The sequence below is a fragment of the Sinohyriopsis cumingii genome, chromosome 7 (assembly GCF_028554795.1).
Source record: "Sinohyriopsis cumingii isolate HCF-2022 chromosome 7, ASM2855479v2, whole genome shotgun sequence".
Taxonomy (NCBI): Eukaryota; Metazoa; Mollusca; class Bivalvia; order Unionida; family Unionidae; genus Sinohyriopsis; species Sinohyriopsis cumingii.
Window position 1 is genome coordinate 89,217,299 of NC_142967.1, and position 26,859 is coordinate 89,244,157.

Genomic DNA, 26,859 nt, shown 5'->3' on the forward strand with positions numbered 1-26,859 from the left:
TACTCATTGTAAATATGACTTTTCTAGTGATGTACATGTGCATTTTACAAACTTATTCATTGTAAATATGACCTACCTGTATATAACAAGTCATTCAGTCTGCTTGCATACATTCTGATGGGGCAGGGATACATATGACTCCATCTTTTTTTTTTTTATTTACATCTCCTGGTATGAAATGGGGGGGGGGGTATAGCTACCACAGTGTCTGTCTGTCTGACTATTGACATTTCTGTTTCCAGAGAATAAATCTGAAACTATTCAAGTAATTTCAAAACAATTTGCTACCTATGTCAGACTGGTTGCATAATGGTGAATTAATTCTAATACTTCAGCATTTTATATTTTATATATTACAATGGAAACAGAGTGTAGCGTAAGTAGAGTATGTGAGTACTGGACCATGTGGTACATTCAAGTCGGAGTCTTCACATGAATGGGGGATTGGAGGATATTTGTTATTTCTTGATGGTGTGTGCTTAAGTACGCAAGTTAGATTTTCCATAAGGATCTCAGACCTTGTATATATTTAATATTACTCTACGTTAAACAATTTCATCCATATGTTACTTTAGAAAGTGACAAATATAATTGTCAGTAAATAATCGAATGAATTAGCAATACAGTCTAATCTGTAACTCTTGTAGTTCTACACCTGACTTTGGATTTTCTTAGCCCTAGGGTCAATCTAGATTGCTCCTTTTTCTGTGGTCTGTTTCTTAGCATATATATTGCTTGTTGATGCATATCCTTCTGAATCAGTGATACAGGAACAGTAGGTCGTACTGCCATGTGACAAGAACAGTTAGTCAAACTGCCATGTGACAAGAACAGTTAGTCAAACTGCCATGCAACATTCATATTGCCAGTGGGACAGGAACAGTTAGTCATACTGCCATGTAACAGTCATATTGCCAATGGGACAGGAACAGTTAGTCAAACTGCCATGTAAAGGTCATATTGCCAATGGGACAGGAACAGTTAGTCATACTACCATGTAACGGTCATATTGTCGATAGGACAGGAACAGTTAGTCAAACTGTCATGTATAAGTCATATTGCCAATGGGACAGGAATAGTTAGTCATATTGCCATGTAACAGTCATATTGCCAATGGGACAGGACCAGTTAGTCATACTGCCATGTAAGTCATATTGCCAATGGGACAGGGACAGTTAGTCATACTGCCTTGTAACAGTCATATTGCCAATGGGACAGGAACAGTTAGTCATATTGCCATGTGACAGGAACAGTTAAACTGCCATGTAACAGTCATATTGTGAATGGGACAGGAACTGTTAGTCATACTACCATGTAACAGTCATATTGCCAATGGGACAGGAACAGTTAGTCATATTGCCATGTGACAGGAAAATGTTAGTCAAACTGCCATGTAACAGTCATATTGCCAATGGGATTCAGGAGTTTGTAAAATGATACTATGACTAACTGTTCCTGTCCTATTGTAGTATGATTAACTGTTCCTGTCACAAGGTAGTATGACTCATATATAAATCCACTTGCATATAAATTGACCAACCAAACTGAATAGGTAAAACATATGGAGGGTAATTTAGTACTGCTGGATCTCCTTGGGTCTTATGATTGTACAATTCTGAGCAGTATTCTGTCCATTGCTTGAGGATCTCTTGATCTTCTGTGAGGCATTTTCCTGATTTGGATGGTGGTGGTTTTCCCTTGTTTATGGGTTGTGATATCTTTCACCAGTTGATATGTCATTTCGCTATCATTTCTACTCAGACTGTATTAGTTTTTTCAGTGTTGTCTTTCTATCCAGGATTCCTTTGCTTTTTTCATGCTTTTCCTGATCATGTTGTTTATCTCTCTGTATTTTTAGCTCCTTCATGATATCTTTTTCCCTTTTTCAGTTCTCTTCTTTTGTCAAATGGTTGAAGGACATCTGTTGTGATCCAAGGATTCTTTGTTAAACAATATTTGCCAATGATCTCGCTAGCTGTGCTAGTCACAGCTGTGTTGAATCTGGTTGTTAAGGACTCGTGGTCAGTGTCTTGGCTGTCCAGGGTTATCAAAGGTGCAAATTTACCGCCTGTCATTGCTTAGTGCAAGGCTTCTGTGACTTTCGGGTCTTCTAATTTTTCGAGGTCAAATCTGATTCTAGGTTGGTTAGGATTTTTTTGATCACATCCAATATCTGCTCTTGGAAAACTTCAAGTTCTGGCAATATTCATCCTGTGCAGAATCTTATTTTCACCAAGATGTAGTCAGTCTGCTTGTGATGTGCCAGGTCCATCTTCTAGATGCTTTGTGAGGGCTGAACATGTTGGCTAGCATAAGATTGTTGTTCTCAACAAGAAAGTTCAAGTTAAGACCTAATGTCCCATGTATAAGCCAACCTCCCTTCTTCCAGGCTTTTATGATTTCCAAAATTATTCAGCTTGTACGTGAGTATATACAGTACAATGTCCTTGCAAGTTTAATCTGACATCTAAGATGGCCGCCATGTTGGCCATCATGAAGGTCTCTTCATGCCTGTTCATGAAAGGTTGGACCAATTAATATTGGGTTCAGTTAGAGACATTCATGTTGACAGCTTTACATGGCATTCGGCAGTTTTATATTTTGCATAAAATTTTTAAGAAATAGAATTTTCCAGGATTTTCTTACTGGTTATGCTGGCTATTTATTGTATAACTTAGGTACTTTTAAAATAACTTTTAATTCTCTTTATGTGGGTGTATTTTGGGTTACTGAATATGCAGCTTGGCATTATTTAAGATGTTCACCTATCAAAAAACTGCTAGTTCCACTTGGTCATTTTCACTTCCTGCACTTCAGAGGTTAAATGTAAACAGAAAGAGCTGATAACTTTTTTTAAACATTTTATATAGTTTATAATTCATTCCTTGCATGTATAGAAGCTGGTATTCTCTAATCTGGCAAAATTCATTTTCCCTTTTTCAGTAACTGCTAAAGAAGGTGTACTTCAGACTAATTCAGGCTGACTTTTTTTAGCACATGGGAGTAGTCATTTTTGTTAACTGTGTGCTTAGATCATGTACGATTTCCATAAGAACAATATCCAAAGAAATTTCAGCCACAGTACATGAAACTGACTTAGAGGTACACCAACATTATCTCCATCGTGAATGTTGGGAATGCAGACCACTTCACCTTACACTGGTCACTCTCTTAAAAGTTCATAATATCTGTAGAGTACCCCCTTAATCAGAGTCTCCAGTTTTAAAAATTTATCTTTGTATCATGGATCAGTATCAGCTGGAAGCTGTGTGTAAATATTAAATCTTTCTGGCTCACTTCCTTACTTTGTAGTTCTTAACATTTAGTATTATTATGAACAAGGATATACAAAAAAAAAATCAACCAGATAGGTAATCTCCAATTCGTTCAACTCTTGCTAGATTTTGAAGGAGGCACAATGAAAATTGTTAATAAAGAAACACTTATGGGATCATCAGACATTCTTTATGGATATTTTTGATAAAGGGGTTGAATGTGAAAGTGGAATTGCAAAGAAAACGAGTTCATAAATAGTGACTTATATAAACAGGTGTCCTTTATATGGAGTTGTCCATTAAGGCAGATTTCAGTGGTTCATTAGTTCCACATATTACATGATAGCACTAAGGTTTATAATTGCTCAAGTTTTATATTTTTAAAAACTGCATTTTGTTCAAATCTGTAGACTTACTTTGCTTTTTTAACTTCAGTTCTAATTTGGCAACTAAATCTCTCCTCTCTATCCTTCTGTTTCTCTGTCTCTTTTTGTAGATTCTCCAAGCAAAAATCCAACGGCTTGAACATCTTGTTCACCTAAAAGATATACGTATTGATGACCTTCAGAGGAGGTTTGATGAATTAAGGCCGACTGGAATCAAAAGATGAAGACATCAACGTTATTTAAATATATTACACATGAAAAACATTTTACCTACAACTCAATTATTTGTATTAGAACTCATTATAATCAAATATATTATACAGGCACCAGCTTTAAAATATTCATGTCTTAATCATTTTGCCAAGAAGGACGGTTAGCCATGATCATTGTCTGTTCTAGAGAGACCATCTCCCTTTTTGGAGTCATTATGATTGAGACAAGGTGCTCACACCACTTACTAGTAAGAGAAATGATATTCAGATTTAAGTTTTCTTTGGTATTAGTCACATTATTAGAACTGAAAGAATAAATGAACATTCAAATCTAAATATTGTTTTGCAAATATTTTAATAGAAAACTGGCAGTAAAATTTTTATTGTTTACATTATTGAGTTTTAAAGCATTTTGTAATAGAAACATGGCATAAACTAAGCTTGTTTTATGAGGGAATAACTTCAAATCTGCTATATCACCTGAAATTCAAACTCAGACTTCAAACTCTCTATATCACATGCAATTCAAACTTCGACTTCAAACTTGCTATATCACCTGCAATTCAAACTCAGACTTCAGACTTGCTATATCACCTGAAATTCAAACTTTGACTTCAAACTCTCTATATCACATGCAATTCAAACTTTGACTTCAAACTCTCTATATCACATGCAATTCAAATTTCGACTTCAAACTTGCTATATCACCTGAAATTCAAACTCAGACTTCAAACTTGCTATATCACATGCAAATCAGACTTAGACTTCAAACCTACTATATCACCTGAAATTAGAACTCAGACTTCAAACTTGCTATATCACCTGCAATTCAGGCTTAGACTTCAAACCTACTATATCACCTGAAATTCAAACCTTGACTTCAAACTTTCTGTATCACCTGCAATTCAAATTTCGACTTCAAACTTGCTATAATATCACCTGCAATTCAAACTTAGACCTCAAACCTGCTATATCACCTGCAATTCAAATTTCGACTTCAAACTTGCTATAATATCACCTGCAATTCAAACTTAGACCTCAAACCTGCTATATCACCTGAAATTCAAACTCAGACTTCAAACCTGCTTTATCACCTGAAATTCAAACTCAGACTTCAAACCTACTATATCACCTGAAATTCAAACTCAGACTTTAGACTTGCTATATCACCTGCAATTCAGACTTTGACTTCAAACTTGCTATATCACCTACAATTCAAACTTCGACTTCAAACTTGCTGTATTACCTGCAATTCAAACTCAGACTTCAAACCTACTATATCACCTGAAATTCAAACTCAGACTTCAAACTTGCTGTATCACCTGAAATTCAAACTCAGACTTTAGACTTGCTATATCACCTGCAATTCAGACTTTGACTTCAAACTTGCTATATCACCTGCAATTCAAACTTCAACTTCAAACCTGCTTTATCACCTGAAATTCAAACTCAGACTTCAAACTTGCTATAATATCACCTGAAATTCAAACTCAGACTTCAAACGTGCTATATCACCTGAAATTCAAACTCAGACTTTACATGGTAGTCATAATGTCAAATTCTGAAGAGTCATATTGCTTAAAACATAAATTTCTATTTTTTTGTCATTCAGGCAGTCTGGTAAAAACAATGTACTACTTTATTTAATACAGCAAGTTGACAGATTATGCAAGTCATCAAAGCCTTTCACTCAAGTGATTCATCAATGCATCCAAATTAATTGATTACACTGTCAACATTATGAACAAATCACTTCCTAGAGAAATTCACTACATATGCCTTCCATTTAACCGAACAGGTAATTAAATTTCTGCCCTTCTAGAGGAATGTTTATAGTCATACTGACTTTGAAGACAAACAGGGAAAACAACATCCACAGTCATTTGATTTTTGTTTGAAGATCCTGACAGAATTTACTCAGGACCCTAATATGCCAATTACATTCTGATGACAGAGTTTACTCAGGACCCTAATATGCCAATTACATTCTGATGACAGAGTTTACTCAGGACCCTAATATGCCAATTACATTCTGATGACAGAATTTACTCAGGACCCTAATATGCCAATTACATTCTGATGACAGAATTTACTCAGGACCCTAATATGCCAATTACATTCTGATGACAGAATTTACTCAGGACCCTAATATGCCAATTACATTCTGATGACAGAATTTACTCAGGACCCTAATATGCCAATTACATTCTGATGACAGAGTTCATAAGTCACATATTGGCAGGGAGTGGGGTGTATGAATAAATACAGAATTAGACAAGGAAAAAAGGATGCATCTATTAATATCGATGAAAATTGCTGAATCCTATTCCAATAGTCATTCAATGAATGTTTGAAACAGAAAATTTGGTATTCATTTCGGCTTGAAATTAGCATTGCAGTGAACCCATTATAATGTTGTTATAAGAAGTCGTACAAGTCTTATATGGGAGAACATCTTATACTGGGTGTATTTATAAGTAGAGCAGTGTTATAATGGGTCTGTTGTATGCAGTGTTATAATGGGTCTGTTGTAATCAGTGTTATAATGGGACTGTTGTATGCAGTGTTATAATGGGTCTGTTGTATGCAATGTTATAATAGGTCTGTTGTATTCAGTGTTATAATGGGACTGTTGTATGCAGTGTTATAATGAATATGTTGTATGCAATGTTAGAATGGGTCTGTTGTATGCAGTGTTATAATGGGTCTGTTGTATGCAATGTTATAATGGGTCTGTTGTATGCAGTGTTATAATGGGACTGTTGTATGCAGTGTTATAATGAATATGTTGTATGCAATGTTAGAATGGGTCTGTTGTATGCAATGTTATAATGGGTCTGTTGTATGCAATGTTATAATGGGACTGTTGTATGCAGTGTTATAATGAATATGTTGTATGCAATGTTATAATGAGTCTGTTGTATGCAGTGTCATAAGGGGTCTGTTGTATGCAATGTTATAATGGGTCTGTTGTATGCAATGTTATAATGGGTCTATTGTATGCAGTGTTATAATGGGTCTGTTGTATTCAGTGTTATAATGAGTCTGTTGTATGCAATGTAATAATGAGTCTGTTGTATGCAGTGTCATAAGGGGTCTGTTGTATGCAATGTTATAATGGGTCTGTTGTATGCAATGTTATAATGGGTCTATTGTATGCAGTGTTATAATGGGTCTGTTGTATTCAGTGTTATAATGAGTCTGTTGTATGCAATGTAATAATGAGTCTGTTGTATGCAGTGTCATAAGGGGTCTGTTGTATGCAATGTTATAATGGGTCTGTTCTATGCAATGTTAGAATGGGTCTGTTGTATTCAGTGTTATAATGGGTCTGTTGTATGCAATGTTATAATGAGTCTGTTATATGCAGTGCAATAATGAGTCTGTTGTATGCAGTGTTATAAGGGGTCTGTTGTATGCAATGTTATAATCGGTCTGTTGTATGCAATGTTATAACGGGTCTGTTGTATGCAATGTTAGAATGGGTCTGTTGTATGCAATATTATAATGGATCTGTTGTATACAGTATTATAACAGGTCTGTTGTATGCAGTGTTATAAGGGGTCTGTTGTATGCAATGTTATAATGGGTCTGTTGTATACAATGTTATAACGGGTCTGTTGTATGCAATATTAGAATGGGTCTGTTGTATTCAGTGTTATAATGGGTCTGTTGTATGCAGTGTTATAATGAGTCTGTTGTATGCAATGTAATAATGAGTCTGTTGTATGCAGTGTTATAAGGGGTCTGTTGTATGCAATGTTATAATGGATCTGTTGTATGCAATGTTATAACGGGTCTGTTGTATGCAATGTTAGAATGGGTCTGTTGTATGCAATATTATAATGGATCTGTTGTATACAGTGTTATAACAGGTCTGTTGTATGCAGTGTTATAAGGGGTCTGTTGTATGCAATGTTATAATGGGCCTATTGTATGCAGTGTAATAATGATTCGGTTGTATTCAATGTTATAATGAGTCTGTTTTATGCAGTGTAATAATGATTCGGTTGTATGCAATGTTATAATGGGTCTGTTATATGCAATGTTATAACAGGTCTGTTGTATGCAATGTTATAACAGGTCTGTTGTATGTAATATTATCATGGGTTCATTTGTATGCAGTGTTATAATGGGTCTGTTGTATGCAATGTTATAATGGGTCTATTGTATAAATGCTACCTTTGACAATTAACTTCCTATCTTTACATAGGATGCTACTTGCAACCAGCACAATTCATCAAGCATGTAACATTTTCTGCTTTGGTATGAAAATTGTCTCATTGACCTAAGATGTGCCTTGTTTTGTTTAGTCAACTCCATGTTTGATATAGTTATAGTCCTTGACAGATAATTTTGAAATCTTCACACAAGATGTTGCTTTTAACTGTCACATGTCACATATCAGTAACCATTCAGCATGTACTGATACATTTCAACTAGAATATTGTCTTATAGGTCTTGATGTACCTTTATGGGCTTTGTCTCATCTATTTATAGATCTTGATGTACCTTTATGGGCTTTTTCTCATCTACTTTATCTTGGATACAGTTATGGTACTTGACTGTTATCGTCATATTTTCACATAGGATGTTGCACATAACCAGCACAGCCCAAATGTCATTCAACATACTCTGATAGAATTTGGCAGGAACACCTCGATTTGCCTTTTTTATCTTGTCTATATCATTATGCTTAGAGTTATTGCCCTTGTTGATCAACTTCGTACATTCCATGGAATATTGCATGTGATTAGTATTTCTCACCCATGTGACAGAATAATCTACCTGATTTGCTAACCCTTTGTTATCTCAGTCTGGTTGTTTCAGCCATGCTGCCCTTGTGCTAGGAACTAGTTTTAAAATAGACAAAACCCTTGATGTTATAAAATCAAACAAGAACAACAAATATATAACAAAAAGAACTTCACTCCTAAAGCAACTTATGGTCTGTCTTTAAATTTTGATAACACACTATACAAAACATTTTAAGACACACATGCGTATGAAGTCAAGCTGTTTGACAGAGCTTCTGACACAGGCAATAGCAATCACTGCTACGAAAATTCAAACTCTCTCAAGAGTTACTGCAAAGCCTGCAACAGCCAGAAATGTGTTATGTGAGACCTGAATTCTAAAAACTTTGTCAAACACCTACCATCTAGCCTAGTTGATCAAACATTATAATTCAGTTGCAGATGAAAACTACTGCACTTCTTTCCACATTGTTATTCCACAAGAAGATTTCTATGTAGCATTATCATTGCACTAGTAATAGCAACACTTGCCATAATTCTTGGACAGAAAATATAAACTTCCAAGAAAATCATAAATTAGAAATCTCCTCACAGTCACTACACACTTCATTAGAACTGTGTAGCCATATTTTTCATACCAGTGCCCACCATAGAACTTTTCCGAATTAGAACTGATGAAAGCTAAAAGTTATCTGTAAAAAAGATATTACTTTTTTTTATAATATGATATTCATTGATTAAATATGATAATACAGGAATTAAATGTGATAATACATTAATTAAATGTGATAATAAAGTAATTAAATATGATAATACAGTAATAATATCAAATGTGGTTAGGTTTCTATTTTCTCTTGCGTAGAACTTGTGTACTTAGGTTGACAGTTTATCCAACTGCCCTCATTCACATATTCATATTAATGCACAGTGTTTGCAAACAATAACACATTGTTCCATACACTCATAGTGCAGTACATCCAACACATTACAATTATAATTTTATGTCTAGTTTTTTTCTTCTTTGCAAAGAGCATGGTATATATAGCTAGATTCAACTTAGAAAATTATTCAGATTTTTGTACAGTAGTACAAGACCTGGTGACCTTTATGCAAAGTGATTAATTAATTACCTGATTAATGCTTATGTACTAACTATATTGCAAAAGTGCAGAGTTATTTTAATTTAATTAAAAAGAATTGGGTGAGGAAAATAATCTGTGTTTGTGTTTGTACCAAGACAAGGAAATCCCAGTCTTGGCATTACATTATTTGTCTCCTCATTTGACAGGCCACATGGGGAGACAAATAATTTAACCCCTTGACTTGGGTTTCTTTGTCTCGGTGTAAACCCCAATACAATTCTATTAAGCTCAAGAACCATTCAACATATTCTGATGCAATTTGATTGTAACATTGTTTCTTAGACCTAGATGATTCTTTAGTGGGTTGGATCTCATCTGCTCCATTTTGGACAGAGTTATGGTCCTTGTTGATCAGCTTGACAGAGTTTAGGTCCTTGTTGATCAGCTTGACAGAGTTTAGGTCCTTGTTGATCAGCTTAATATTTTTACATGGGATGTTGTTTGTGTTAATGAAAGTGTTGGATTTTAAACATTCCTTGTCATCATTTAAAGAGTAATTGCCCCTCAACTTTGGTTTCCCGATACAAATCCCTCTATTTAAGGCCCTAAGAAACAAAACATAGTCAGTGGGGCTGAGTGCGATGCACCCAGTGCTAAAAACTCTAATGAATGGATGAGTTTAATTGACATCACACTATAGCTGGTTATGCTCAATCAAAAATGAAATGAGGTTTAATCAGTTTGAGTAGCAATTTCAAAACTGTTAAATTAGTTCAATTTTCTATGTTAGCATAACTGTGTTGTATTGTGGAGTGTGTTATACAAAGGGGCATTATATAATTTATGTCACTGCTTAGGTAAGCCATGATAATACTATAATGTTAGGTTATATGTATAGATTGAATTGCCTCATTACAGGGCATTCTTACTGTCATAGGTCTGTTAATAATCACTGAACACAATCAAGCCTTTACTGAAATATTTGATAAGAATTCTATATATGGGTTTGAGTTTTGCAAGAATAATTAGCATTGTATATACCAGTTTTGTACATGTCACTTTACTAGAGGAAGTCATCGTCATAGGTTACAAGAAATCTTGCTCATCATCTGCACGAATCTAGTAACAATCAGTGTCTTATATGCAGAACATCTTATAAATTTACCGTCTCTAATGTGCAAGTATGCATTGACCTGCATAGCTTTAATTTCGTTGATTTCTTTACCAGTTTTTGGTAGAATGATAATTACACCGTTCTTGAATAATAACAAAAAGATGTAACATGTTTGAAAATTAATATAAATTTCACCACATATTTGTCTTCATCTCCTTTTCAGTCAAGAAATAAGACAGAAATATTTTGACTTGCACTGAAATTTCTTGCATATTATAAGCTTGTCAGTGATAACACTTGACTAGCATTTAGACTGTGCCACTGTTCTTATATTTACCTGTATATAACTTCTACCCAACCACTAAAAATAACCAGATGTACCAAAATTAACATTAGACTAGCATTTAGACCAGAGGTGCACAACCCCTGGATCACAGGCCGGATCTGGCTTGCAAACATGTTCTGTCTGGCCCTCTGGGCAAATTAAAACAACACATAAATCTGGCCCATGAACAGTAATTATATTAAAGAAATTAGTGTTTGCGGCCCTCGAGAGGTCTTAGAAAATTCAATCTGGCCCTTGGCCGATAAAGGTTGTGCACCCCTGATTTAGACTGTGCCACTTTTCTTATATTTACCTGTATATAACTTACACCCAACCACTAAAAATAACCACATCTGCCAGCACATTATGTCAAGGTAGCTGTTGGTGTATGCTGTTTACATATAGGTTTAGTTCTGTCTACATCAGCTTGAAACGAACACAGTAATATGTAATATAAGGAATATTTACAGTTGGAATAACTTTTGAACATAAAATGCATGTATTACTTTGAAAATGCAATTTTAAAAAAATTAGGCAGGGGTAGTTTTAGTGGTATGATTTGTATAACTTGTCAATTCATGTTGACACTGTTGTCTTTAAAGGACTGCTTGTTGTAGTAAGCACTGGGGACTTGTTTGTGAATGTAATAAAATAAAAGAATGCACATTATCCACATCTGAATAATGATGCAATCACCATAACATTGTCTGATCATCTGTCCAATAAACAGTGTTGATTTTGCTAGAAATTAGCTTCAATACAGACTTGTTGTACAAAAAATTAGCTATACATTTGTTTTTATTTCTGCCATATTTATAGATTCTGCAGGCCAAAATTCAGCGATTAGAACATCTAGTTCACCTTAAGGACCTGAGACTTGATGAACTTCAGGCCAGGATAGATGTGGCCAGACCAACAGGGCATAAACGATAGAATCAAACATTGGTATTTTTTGCTTCCATATGACTGAAATAATGGTAGTGTCAATGTTCAGCTGCTAGATAATTTTCTGTCAGCCATTGACAAAATATGTCTTTTTGCCTCTACTGCACATATGTTAACATTTATTAGTCCTATTAAATGGAAAATCAGGAATATCAGCCAAAATTAAAGGTTTCAGGTATTACACATTTTCTCAAAGTTCACTGTGTATTTTTGTAGAGCAGTTACATGTATTTTGTTTAAATTTGATAGTCATTAAAAACAAAATAGTTTAATTTTGACGTGACCAGTGCGGTAAACATTTATCTTTGTCAAGCCCACCTTGGTGGAAGCTTGACATTCCAGTGACTTGAATCCATGTGAATATGTCTGTCAACACCTAAAATGTTGACATACCAATGACTTGAATCCATGTGAATATATCTGTCAACACCAAAAATGTTGACATACCAATGACTTGAATCCATGTGAATATGTCTGTCAACACCTAAAATGTTGACATACCAGTGACTTGAATCCATGTGAATATGTCTGTCAACACCTAAAATGTTGACATACCAATGACTTGAATCCATGTGAATATGTCTGTCAACACCTAAAATGTTGACATACCAATGACTTGAATCCATGTGAATATGTCTGTCAACACCTAAAATGTTGACATACCAATGACTTGAATCCATGTGAATATATCTGTCAACACCAAAAATGTTGACATTCCAGTGACTTGAATCCATGTGAATATGTCTGTCAACACCTAAAATGTTGACATACCAATGACTTGAATCCATGTGAATATATCTGTCAACACCAAAAATGTTGACATACCAATGACTTGAATCCATGTGAATATGTCTGTCAACACCTAAAATGTTGACATACCAATGACTTGAATCCATGTGAATATGTCTGTCAACACCTAAAATGTTTCAAAAAGTTGAGTGTAATAAGTAATTTATATGACTCAGTTTTAGCCTTCAGATAGCTCTAATATGCCACAATATGAAACATTTATGATATTGCCACATAAATATTGCTCATAATTCTCAACATTGATTCTGACCAGTTGTTCATCCATTATTGCCTAAAATACAATGGAATCTAGTTTGTCTGAATTCCTGAGACATGAAAAATGTGTGGATAAACAGGAGTTTGAACAAATAAGTTTGTGTTAACTTGACATGATGAGGAGTCGTACAGAACAATGAGACCACCACAGCATTTGTCTATGATAAAACCTGGGTGAAGGGTGAGATGTTGATGGTAGTGCTTTAAAAATTGTTGGAAGGGAGGCCTTATATTTGAACTTTAGATGGGTTAATCATGATGGACTTACAACTGTGAGTAGAAAGTGAAGGATGGACTTGTCATCAAGTAAGGACTTAGTATCAGAAAAAATGAAAGTTCTAGATAAACAGCAAGCAAATTGACTAAACATGCATACAGATTATTTTAACGAGTTATGCAAAATATTTTTAAAATAATTTAATTTCAGTCATTGAGTCCAAACTTGTTAGCTTTTGCTACACAATCCATATTTTAGGATGATAGAGTCATTCAGTTCAAACTATAATTTGGGAACAATCTATGATTTATGTTGTATTCAGTCAGTTCAGACTTTGCTTTGGGCACCAGTTCTGTTCCATCCACATTTAAAATGACAGTACATGTACTCAATATAACCATGAGAATGCTCACTCCAATAAAACCATTTAATTAAATAACACTCAAAATTTGTTAATGTCACTAAGCCATTGGACACATTGTCAAGGACATGATTAATATCAGGATGGTTAAGACTCAGTCTGGTATCATAATTTTATATTTTGTACTGTTAAAATGACCCAATCTATTAAATTCTTATCAAAAACTTGGGGAAAATTCAGCTATATCAGGTAATTCAGATAATTCAGACAAACCAGGTTCTTCTGTACCAGAGCAGCTAGATGATCTGTCATCCGAATGTCATCATTGTTAATTTTACTAGATGATCTGTCATCTGAATGTCATCATTGTTAATTTTACTAGATGATCTGTCATCCAGATGTCATTATTGTTAATTGTATTGTTCACAATACTCTATATAGATGGCATGTACACTCACACAAACCATGGTCTGTATATTTATATTTAATGGCACCTACAGTTTTTACATCACAAATGCAAATGTCCAAGAACAAAATTTGTCACAGTTATAGTACAGACTGGTAACTTGCCTGTGTATAGATTGGCCACCTCAGATTTGTCACAGTTATAGAACAGACTTGTAACTAAAAATGCCTGTGTATAGATTGGCCACCCCAGATTTGTCACAGTTATAGTACAGACTGGTAACTTGCCTGCCTGTGTATAGATTGGCCACCCCAGATTTGTCACAGTTATAGTACAGACTGGTAACTTGCCTGTGTATAGATTGGCCACCCCAGATTTGTCACAGTTATAGTACAGACTGGTAACTTGCCTGTGTATAGATCGGCCACCCCAGATTTGTCACAGTTATAGTACAGACTGGTAACTTGCCTGTGTATAGATTGGCCACCCCAGATTTGTCACAGTTATAGTACAGACTGGTAACTTGCCTGTGTATAGATTGGCCACCCCCAGATTTGTCACAGTTATAGTACAGCAGTTATAGTACAGACTGGTAACTTGCCTGTGTATAGATTGGCCACCCCAGATTTGTCAGTTATAGCACAGACTGGTAACTTGCCTGTGTATAGATTGGCCACTGCAGATTTGTCACAGTTATAGTACAGACTGGTAACTTGCCTGTGTATAGATTGGCCACCCCAGATTTGTCACAGTTATAGTACAGACTGGTAACTTGTCTGTGTATAGATTGGCCACCCCAGATTTGTCACAGTTATAGTACAGACTGGTAACTTCCCTGTGTATAGATTGGCCACCCCAGATTTGTCACAGTTATAGTACAGACTGGTAACTTGTCTGTGTATAGATTAGCCACCCCAGATTTGGCATCAACTTAACTGTCAGCATTATGTTTAAGTAGAGTCCATGGTTTAAAGTTCTGCATATACTCATGTACAAGTTGGGTCAAACTGCAAACAGCATAGACCCTGATCTGCCATTGCATAATGTGTCTACTGATTTCTCCAAAGTGCACAGACCCAGATGTGCTTGCACATTTTGCAATGGCAGATCTAGACGTATGCAGCTGAATCAGACTTGTATGCGAGTGTAGATGGTGTATGCTTTGGGGCATATCTTCATTTCTTGGCATATTGTCACGTGAAGAATATTCCTTACATTATGGAGACAAAAATGGGTCATAATGACCTAGTTACATGAGATACATCATGTCGATTTAAGTTTTCTTTCCAGTTTTTGTTTCAAAAGGAAAATGCAGAGGCATTTGAAGTATAAATGTCATTGACTCTTTATTTGTAACATTATATATGTGAAAAAATACAAGTTTGCTGCGAGCTGATCTATCAGTCTCAATGTGTGTTTTGGATTTTTAACATAACTTTAAAAATTGTAGTCATATCTCTGCAATGTCTGTATTGTGGCAGTTTATAATGATGTCTAGCACTGGGGCATCATGCCACAGACATATGGCATCATGTCCCACCAAGTCACATTATCCTGACACGAGGATGACCAGTTGTAACACTAACCTCTTAATGCTGAGCACCAAGCGAGGCAGCTGCTAGTTGGCTGGGGTTCAAACCTGTGACTTCCCACATCTGAGGTGGATGCTCTAACCACTTAGGCCACCCGAATGGTCTCCCTCAGTCTCATCAACATTGGATAGACTATAAACACATAAAGGCCACTACTAATATTTGCTATGTTGTGTTACAAATATGTGTACTTTAAGTTAATTTCATCTTTGAAGTTTGCAAATTCGAGAGCAACTGTTCATTCTGCAGAACCTAAATTTCTTCTTTGTCATTTTCAAGCATTAGAATTTGAATTAATGATGTTTTATACCAAACTCTACTAGATATGTATTATTCTTATTTACTGTTTTTTTTTTAATTCTAGCTAAAGAACTGTGATCTTGTGATAAAATTGTGGAGGCACATGTAATATATTGTAATATATTGTACAAGATTGACAAATACTTTATCAGCTTTTTATGTCTAATAAGGAATTCATATTGTCATTACACAACTGTTTTATTTACTGTACCTGTCGACCAAGATCATTAAGTGTTTTAGTGTCAGGGATTATTTATCAAGAATAAACTTTTCTATCATAATTTAAGTATGTTGTCTTCTTTTTTTGCTCCCATGTTTAATGGAATATGCTTTCATTAAACCATCATAAAAAAGGGAAAATTTAAATGATTAGTAAATTTATTGTATGCACATGTATGAATAAACGTTCTCTCTACACACGCACAAGTATTCCTTGTACATGTTTTGTTTTGGCTTTTAAAGAACAATATGAATTTAGACCATGCTGCACAGCTGATTAACAAGTATGCAGTCTGTAGTAAGTTTCAACCTGCAAAGTTTGAATATAGTCGCTTTATAACACTACGGCCTTGTGTGTAGTCTGTTTCAACTTGTAAAGAGTGAATACAGTTGCTTTACAACTATACAGCCTTGTGTGTAGTCTATTTCAACTTGCAAAGAGTGAATACAGTTGCTTTACAACTCTACGGCCTTGTGTGTAGTCTATTTCAACTTGTAAAGTGGGAATACAGCTGCTTTACAACTCTACAGTCTTGTGGTCATTCTCATATTGTGGCACTTATCTATAGTTAATAGTTTCCTCTAAATATCTTTTAATAAAATATCTCCTGAGAATGAGATTTCGCATTAGTGAAAACCGAAAACCCTTGGCCTCCCCCCAAAATTTAGTGTTTTGCAGATGTGAAGAAAAAAAAATATTCTAACCTCTTATATGACAAAGTGACAGCATATAATTATGAAAGCATTAGTGTCTCTGTGTAAGAATGCACAAAACTAAGAAAAATCACATCCTATCACAAGAAAATCTTGGGGATGAGATAAAATTTCAACTTCACTCCATTAGAAATAAGGATGATAGTCCACATTGTTTAAATACTCCATATAATTCATTATGCTCACAGTTCAAGAGCCTGGCTTGAAGAAACTATGGAGCATAGTTTGTTTTTTATCACATCTTTCTTTAACTAAAATGGATTGTACTAATGACTCCATTTCTTGTGCTGTAACCAAATAATGCTCATCTTTAGCAATCACAAAGTTTTGGAATATCTGTACAACATCCAAAGCTTCAGGGATGTCATTGAGTGAATCAGATTTTTGGAATACTACTTTGCCAGAGGCAAAGCATCAAAAGCTAGGACACTCATCTGGCTAAAGTTGCCCCGATATTTAATTTTTAAAAAGCAAGCAAACAACGTTCTATTGATCATGTGAATAGCATCAACCACAATTAGACAATTAGCAGTGTTACGAGTTTTAGCTCTTAAAATAAGTAACAGAAAAGAGTGAAAGATAACAAGCTTTGTAAAATTTAACAAATATGTTTATTTCCCTAGAATACAAAGTGAAAATGAGAAAAAAAACTTACATTTTTGCGAATTAAATCTCATTATCCAAGAATTAGAGACACAAGTCCTAGCAATTTAAAGCCCTGAATAAATTCAGTAAAAGTCCCAAGAAATCCAAAACTGAAGTTGGTAGATATTAAAGTGTTGATGTGTCAACAGTCTTTTGTTGAATCACACAACTATAATTCCAGGTTTGAATATACTATAAATTCCAGTGAATGTCTCAATCCAAGAATTTTATCGGAGCACTTTTATGTTTCCAGAGAAAATAATCACTTGAATTCAATAACTTGAACAAAAAAGATTCTACCCAAAAACTCCAGGTCACAACATATACAACTTGAAAGTGCTAGATGTTAAAGCACAAATGACCAAGTTCTAACAGTTACACATTTATATAGTTCTCTACTTGACCTCAGGTCACAATTAGCATTTTATATTAAAAAAATACCATTACCTAATGGAAAATTAACCTTCTAGAATGATCATGAAGTTTACAAAATCAAAACCATAACCTGTAAGATTCACTTAGGAAAGTCCAAAACCCTGAGCCAAATAAAAACATTTACTTCTTCCATTATTAATAATTCTGATATTAAGCTCATAAACATAGAGAATAATTTAGCTATGTATTAGTTGTTGACATAAAATTAAATAACTTTTTTTAAAAAAAACGTCAATCAGGTCAAGCAGAAATAAACTCATTTTTGGAGAAGGTCAAGTCCAGCATACAATATTACATTACAATAGCATGTAATGAAATAAAAAATATTTAAAACTAACAAACAATTAAATTAAATATACATAACACTTCCCCTCATAAAGAAAAAGAAAGATTTATGCAATCAAGCTTTCTTTTTAATATAAGTCAAATATACATGTGGTACAAAAAACATAAGATGAAATCTTATGAATGACACAAAACATACGTGAAACGATATATTTCTATGCATGTGAAAGTGCTTCTGCTATTGTCTTTTCCCTTGTTGTGACTGATGTGAATCCTGCAAAAACAAACTCAACCTTAATAATCTCTGATTTTAATTTCTCATCTTGCCCATGAAATTAAAGGAGTTGTGATCACTAACCACAATAATTGGAGAAGGAGCTGAACTAATGTAGACTTCAAAATGTTGTAATGCCAATATAAAAAGCCAAGCATTCTTTCTAGATTGTGGAATAATTTCTCTGGTGCTTATTTAATTTCTTAGAAAAAATAGCACATTGTATGATCTACACCATTTTTGTCTTCTTGAATCAATACTGCTCCAACCCGAACATCAATTGCATCAACAGACAGTTTAAATGATTGACTGAAATTTGGATCTGTAAGAACTGGTACACTCTTAAGTGTGGCCTTTAATTCACCAAAAGCCTCCTGACATTTTTCAGACCAATGAAACTTGGTTTTCTTGCTCAAGAAATTTGTTGTTGTTGTTGTTGTAGGGTTAAACGCCATTTTACAGCACATGATAGGCTATACATGGCGGCCAGTATTAATGGTGGAGGAAGAACCCGGGAAAACCCCAGAAAGAACCACTGACCCACAAGAAGCTACTGGCAAGCTTTCTCACATACCCACATTAGCCGAATCCTAGACTCGAACCCATGCAGACAGAGGTGAGATGGCAGTGATCCGTAACGGAGAGTGCTTTAGACCACTTGGCCACTCGGGGCCCCCCAATAAATTTGTCAGGGATGCAGTAATTGTGGAAAAATTGGAACAAAATTTCCGATAGTATCCAGCCATACCCCAAAACTGCATCAGTTGCTTTTTACTGATAGGCGCACTGAATTCAGAGATAGCCTTGAGTTTAGCATCAATAGGTTTAACATGTCCATGTCCCATGATATGTCCTAGAAATGTTACGAAAGCATGGTAAACTCACTTTTGGATAAATTAATTGTCAAACTTGCATCAATGAGTCTGTCAAAAAACCTCTGAATTGTTGCTAAATGTTCTTTGCAGGTGTCATTGTAGATGATGACATCATCGATGTAAGCATCACAATCATCTAGACTAGGTGTAATCATGTTCATTAAACGTTGAAAGTACTAGACGAACCTTTCATCCCAAATTGAATCACTTTATATTGATAAAGTCCATCTAAGTCACTAATGCCAAAATTTCATTTTCCCTTTCCGTCAGTGGAATTCGCCAAAATCCTTTCAGAAGATCAAAGTTGGTGACATACTTTGCATTTCTAATTTTATCAATGCGGTCATCAATTCTTGGCAATGGAAATGAATCTGTTTTAGGCACAGTTTACCTTTCTATAATCAGTACACATACGGAAAGTATTATGTGGTTTTGAAACAAGTATGCATGGTGATCTCTAGTCACTTTTACTAGGCTCTATAAAATCATTCTCCATCAAATACTGAATTTCATTTTTCAAATATTACTGTTTGAGATGGTTCATCATGTATGGGTGTTGTTTCACAGATGTTGAATTACAATTTCAACATCATGGTAGATTTTATTTGTTGTTATATGAACATCTGGAAATAAGTGCTCATATTCAAGTAATAACTGTTTTAGTTCTTTTTTTTTTCTTCTTTCTCTTGCAAATGTAAAAATTTCTGGTCCAGATTATTCATAATTTCTGAATTTCGAAGATTTGTTACTCCAAAATCAATGCAGTACAATTGCATTCCATCACTCAAATCCTCAGAGTGTGGGACAGGGACAACTAAATTAATTGTATAATTAACCTGGTTATCTCTATCCACATACTCCTTTAACATATTTATGTGGCAAAGTTGTCTTTGTTTATGCCTCCCAGGAGTTTTTGATATAATTTAAATCATTTATTTTCCTGTCAACTGTGTAGGGACCATAATACCTGGCCTGAAGAGGATTTTGTGGTACGGACAAGAGAGACAGAAATCTTTCACTAGGCTGAAAACTCATTTCTTTTGTATTTTTATCATATCTTAATTTTATTTTTGACTGAGTATAGTGCAGATTAGTTCTTGCAACCATACAAGCCTTTGACAAATTATACTTAAAGTTGGAAACATAATCAAGAAGACTGATTTATGTATCTTCATTAGAAAGAAGTTTCTCTTTCAACAACTTTAATGGTCCACGCACAGTGTGTCCAAAAACCAGTTCAAAGGGACTGAAGCATAAAGATTCTTGAACTGATTTCCTAACAGCAAACAATATAAAATTAATGCCTCCATCCCAACTGTGTCAAAACAATATGACCGAATAAAAAGTCTAATGAAACCTTTCTAAAGCACCTTGGCTCTCAGGGTGATAGGCAGATGACTTGAATTGTTGGATGCCTAATTTGTACATAACTAGTATATGGGGGCGATATACGGACAATGGAAAACCCAGTCAAAATGGTCATGGGGCGATATATGGACAAAATGTATATGGACAATGGAAATCTCAGTCAAAAACACCCTGTGGCGATATACGGACAATGGGGAATTGAACATGGGGAATATTGGGCCTATATACGGACAAGGGAAACTGAAGTTGTTGTATAGGGACAATAGGAATGGAACAGGTGAGGTGACGTCACGGTGCTGGAGATTGGTAACAATGTAGCAAGGGGCTGACCTCAATCGGACCAAACAGCGGGGAAAAACCTAGAACGCTTGGTGGGATGGGACTGGCGGGACATAGACATATATAACACATACATACATACATACATACATACATACATACATACATACATACATACATACATACATACATAGATTGATGAACATCAGTCTATCATACGTTAACTATAAAATTGACTTTAAAATTTTTTTGGCAAGAAAGCAAATCGTTTCGAGGTATATGAATGGCTCTAAAAAGGGCCTTTGGTTTTCTTGTTCTAATTTCTTCTTTTCCTCCACCAACTTCTTATTTTCTGTCCTACATTCTTCTTTTTCTTCTTCTGTTTCTCTTCCTCCTCTTTTATCTTTTTTTTTTTATTTTCTTCCTCTTTTTCAGTTTTCTCATTCCAGGCTCTCGTTTGTTTTTTGTCTTCTTCATCCTCCTCCTTTACCTTTTTCATCAGCTCTCTCAATTTTTCTTTCGTTTTCTTTACAGTGTTAGTCTCCATCTTAAACCTGTGGATGGTATAAACACCATACTCCATCTTAGCCCTGTGGATGCTACAAAAACCATACTCCAACTTAGCCCTGTGGATGGTATAAACACCATACTCCATCTTAACCCTGTGGATGGTATAAACACCATACTCCAACTTAGTCCTGTGGATGGTATAAACACCACACTCCATCTTAGCCCTGTGGATGGTATAAACACCGTACTCCAACTTAGCCCTGTGGATGGTATAAACACCATACCCCAACTTCATCATAAAATCCTCCACTATTCCCAGGTCATCACTTGCCTCTTTCATGACGTCTAGTTGGTTTGAAGCCATCTTCTTTGAGTATTCCGTGTAGAATAACTTGAATGACAGACGCATGACTTTATATTCAAGCACGGACGTGAAGTAAAACATCTCTTCCACTGACTTCACATATTATCTACTATCCACACAAACGTACGTGAACTCATACAAACCCCAAAATATACTTTCCACACACGGGAAGAAGAAACAACTATTATATACTATCCACACACGGTAAGAAGAAAAAACTTATATACGATCCACAAGCCCCAAAATATATTATCCACACACGGGAGAAGAAAACCCCCAAAATCTACTATCCAGACAGGGGAAGAGAAAATAAACAAACCCAAAATCTTCTATCCACACACGGGAAGAAGAAAAGAAAAAGAAAAAAAAAACAGAATATCTACTATACACACAAACCTAAGCTAATTCATACAAACACATACTCTACTATCCACACAAACGTGCGCGCACTCATACAAACCCCAAAATCTAATATCCACACAAACGTACGCAAACTCTCTCTCTCTCTCTCTCTCTCTCACACACACACACACACACACACACACACACACACACACACACATACACACACACACACACAATTACATCAGTAAAGGAGTCAGTGATTACAATCACACCTCTCCACATATACACTAATTGCCAATTTAAATAGTCTTTTCTAGAGATATGGGTAGCCCTGAGAAGGGCCGTTTTTGTAAACTTCAGATGCACCAGCTTAATGGTGACACCTCCCACGCCGAGCACCACATACACAACGCCGACTCCAATCGTTGTCCCAATTGATTGTTGCGGTTAGAAGTGCAGACGGGGCTTGAGTGACTTGTTCTTGTCTCCTTCGTCTATTCTGCACCCGTGCATGATGTGGTCGCTCAGGCTCCCACTCTTGTCTTTGTCTCTCCAATTCTGAATCCCAATTTTCTATCTGGGGAACCACAGGTCTTGGTGGTGGTAGTTGCTGTGGTGCTGGTCGTTAGGGCGGTGTCCTCACCATAGGCTTGACTTCGCTGGTCTGTCTCAGGATGAGGTGAGGTAAGATAGCTCTTTTATTTTCCTCCTCTTCTTTCTTTTTGCTCTTCTCCTCTTCCTCTTTATTTTTTGCACTTTCTGCAATCGCCTCCATGGCTAGCTCATTCAGTTCCAGGTGCATCTGAAGTTCCAAGAGTTTTGTGAGTTTGCTCATCTTCTTTCAGTTGATGAATCAACGACGGGTAGCCAGACTGATGAACGCTTTCCCTTTATATTTGTGAAGCACGGATGTGAAGGAAAACATACTGTTACCAAAAACATATAAGACGCATATTATCACAAAAAACATGGAACGCGCGGACCTAAAAGAAAAACTCTCTTTTTACTTACAAACACTAACTACATACATTTGTTTGACAAGCTACGGAAACAAAGTGCTTCTAGACACACTTCTATTATTTTAACTTACATACAATTGGCAATTGTATCTTTTCTAGAGTATTGGGGTAGCCCTGAAAAAGGGATGTTTTTGTGGACGGGGAGTTATGGCAATCTTTTATTGTCTAAGATTGCGTTCCCGTCTAGCAACAGGCTTTCCCACAGGATAGGGATTGCTTCTTCTGAAAGAGAAGAACTCTTTTGTGTCTACATGGCAGTTGACAAAACCTGTCTGGTTCCTGCTGCTCTCTCTGCTTCTGAAGTCTGTACTTCTCCACAAATGCTATATTATGCTAACTCTCATAACCTTAACGTAATTATTCAGCAAGAAATAAACGGCCCACGGAGTATTTTGAAAGTTAGCCCTTAATTCTTAGTGTGCCAGGAGATAGCTGCTTATTAATATGGTACAGTGTTACTGTTATATTAAGCCTAAATCAATAGCAGTGAATTGAATTTGATTGAACTGAATTGATTCATATTGTTGTACTATATATGTAATTCCAGTCTATTTTTGAGAATAAAGAAATTAAAATTAGTAGACTTGTTTTATTTATATAAGTATATATGAGCTTTTTAATGTCATTCAGTAAAGTTGTAATTATAACTACCTCAATTCACTGTTCTTTTTATTTGGTGGAGATATGTAGATAGAGGCGCTAATGTTGACATCTGCCGATCTTCAATATTCGCTCCCATTTATACTCTTCAGAAAATAGTCATGTGACGTAATTTTAACCAATCAATGCTTGAATGGGATGCCAAACAGGTATGATGGTGCCGAACAGATACTCCACAACCAGCGACACAAACTGAGGGTTAATGTACATTTTAACTATCATCACATGTCAGTTTAGACTGTCATTAGCAAATATAAAACGTATCATGTCGTGTCCGTCAAACGTCAACGTACTTGAAGTCGTAATCAAGACTGTTAAGCTTGGGTGAAGCGTACACAATTACCAATGAATGCTGATAACACTGAAAATACATTGACCAGCATAAAAATGAAGAACACAATATTAAATATTCTGAACATAATTATACTTGTATAAAAGAAGGCCAGCATTTACAATGAATAAGTGAAACTTAATCAAAATGCAAACTTGACAAATTTACTGTGTGGAACTGGTCATGTAATCTAATGTTGGCCATCTTGCTAGCAGACGTATTTTCGTGATGTCAGCTGTTGTAGTCATCAAGCTTAGTGCTATTCAAATGATGATTTGGATGGGAATTTAAGTGTCACAAACATATTTCTGAGTATGACAAATTCATATAAAATATGATTCCAGAAGGCTTTGTGAGTATTTAATGATGTGCAAGGCTGAACTCGATGACATGTTACCACATGACCGGCGATCACACTTGACATATCACCATGTTGGCAAGCTCTGCACATTGGGTAATTCTGTGCAATGATGGGTCAGTTCTGTAAATATTGGATCACGTGTTATTTTGGTCCAAAAATCCATTTTGTATCAAGAAAGAACGACTGTACTTTAATTAAGAAAAGTGATATTCATAAAGTGAACAAAAATATCCCACATTTCAGCTCGAAATGCATATGAAAATGTGATTTCTAAATGTCAACATGAAGACCCCACTCCATGACCTTCTTGAACCTGTAATCCAGAAAATCCTATTTACTATCTTTTCGAATCGTACAAATAAATACATAACATAAAAGATGGAACTGTATACCTTAAAAAAATTCTGCATCTTACTCCAAGTTTCCAATTTTGCAAGACGTCCCAAACATAGAAAATCATCTGCTACCCAACATGTCAACTTGCCACTAGAACGGGATTCTCAAAAAATTCCCCGGGGTATAGTCTGTTTCTAAATTCTTTAGCAATTTTTCCCCATAGACAAGATGTTGTAAACACACTGCATCCTATTCATTGTTGTTTCTCTTCCACATAATAGCTTATTTTTTATAAAATGTTTGACTTTACTAAAAAAAATGTACAGGATTGGTTAAGGTTGCTTAATATCTCTTACCATTTATTGGCATTGTTACGTTGAATTTCGTAAAACAAACTATAAACCTGATCTAATTACTCGACTGAACTGACAGTCCAAAGTAATATTTTCCATTTCTATAGCCCAACAGATAAACATTACCTCTTTTCAAGGCTTTGCGCAGAATAGGCCAACATATCGTGAGTCATGAAAACATGGGGTGGTATCCTGTGTGTCCAAAATTAATATTACTTTTAACAGATTATTCTGGTGACAATTGCCTCTTTTCAAATGGTAAGCATAGCAGTATTTTATTTTCATCAATCGGTCAAATTCGGTATGCGTTTCCTTCAATATTGGAGACGGAAACCTTAAGTGCGCAGAAATGTCCGACAGCATTGTACAACATAAATGATTTAATACAGATTTCAAGGTAAGTCACAATCTTTACATTTCTAATACATTACAAACTTCAAATTCATTCTTTCAGCAATCTCTCTCTCTCTCTCTCTCTCTCTCTCTCTCTCTCTCTCTCTCTCTCTCTCTCTATATATATATATATATATATATATATATATATATATATATATATATATATCTTCTTGGCATCCATCCGTCTACGGGAGACGATGGCGTAGCTCCAAAGTAAGCCTTTGTTTATCCTTCTTTCTAGCTCTCTTTTCAGCTTGTTTTATTTTTCTCTCTTCCTCTGCGTTTTGAACTCCCTGCCTTACAGCTAGACGCCAGCTGGAACGGTTGTTTGCACAGCTCTCCCAGTCGTTGACATTTATGTTTGCCGTCTTCATATCCTTCTTGCAAACATCTTTGAAGCGCAGATGTGGTCGTCCAGTTGGTCGTGCACCTTCTGCTAACTCCCCATGTAACAGGTCCTTGGGAATGCGGACTGGGTCCATTCTCTTGACATGGCCAAGCCAGTGAAGGCACCTCTCACTGAGAATGGAGAACATGCTGTTCATGTTGGCGCGTTCTAGAATCTCTGTGTTGGGTACTTTGTCCTGCCACTGGATGTGCAGAATGCGTTGCAGACATCTCAGGTGGAAGCTGTTGAGTTTCCTCTCGTGTCTTGCATAGGTGGTCCATGTTTCGCTGCTGTAGAGAAGTAAGCTGAGCACGCAAGGCTTGGTAGACACGCAGTTTGGTCTTCTCGGTGAGATTGGGGTTGTTCCAGTCTCTTTGGTTAAGTCTGGCCATCACTGCTGCTGCCTTGGCAATCCTGCCGTTCTCCTCAGAATCAATGGAGAGTGAGCTGGAGATGTTAGGCCCGAGGTATGTGAAGTTCGCGACAACTTCCAAGTTGTACCCGTCGATGGTGACAGAGGGAGGGGAGTCTGAGTCCTGCGCCATGACGTTCGTTTTCTTCAAACCGATGGTCAGTCCAAATTCCTTACAAGCATGGGAGAACCGGCATACCAGCTGCTTAAGTCCATCTACCCTGTGTGATGTCAAGGCTGCATCGTCGGCGAA

General features: G+C 35.8%; 1 protein-coding gene across 4 annotated transcripts in view; it reads left to right on the forward strand.

Annotated features, from left to right (window-relative positions):
- The window catches only part of LOC149795679 (sperm flagella and cilia-associated protein 1-like), a 54,030-nt gene extending 37,712 nt beyond the window's left edge, over window positions 1–16,318 (forward strand). For 3 of the 4 annotated variants that reach the window (XM_089965535.1, XM_089965534.1, XM_089965531.1), the window contains exon 6: window positions 11,971–16,318. In XM_089965535.1, coding sequence (XP_089821661.1) covers window positions 11,971–12,084 — 114 coding nt within the window. In that variant the 3' untranslated portion in view covers window positions 12,085–16,318. Of the gene's footprint in view, window positions 1–3,771; window positions 4,016–11,970 lie in introns of those variants that run through there. The other variant, XM_089965533.1, reaches the window with a different exon arrangement.
- Window positions 16,319–26,859: the final 10,541 nt, after the last annotated feature.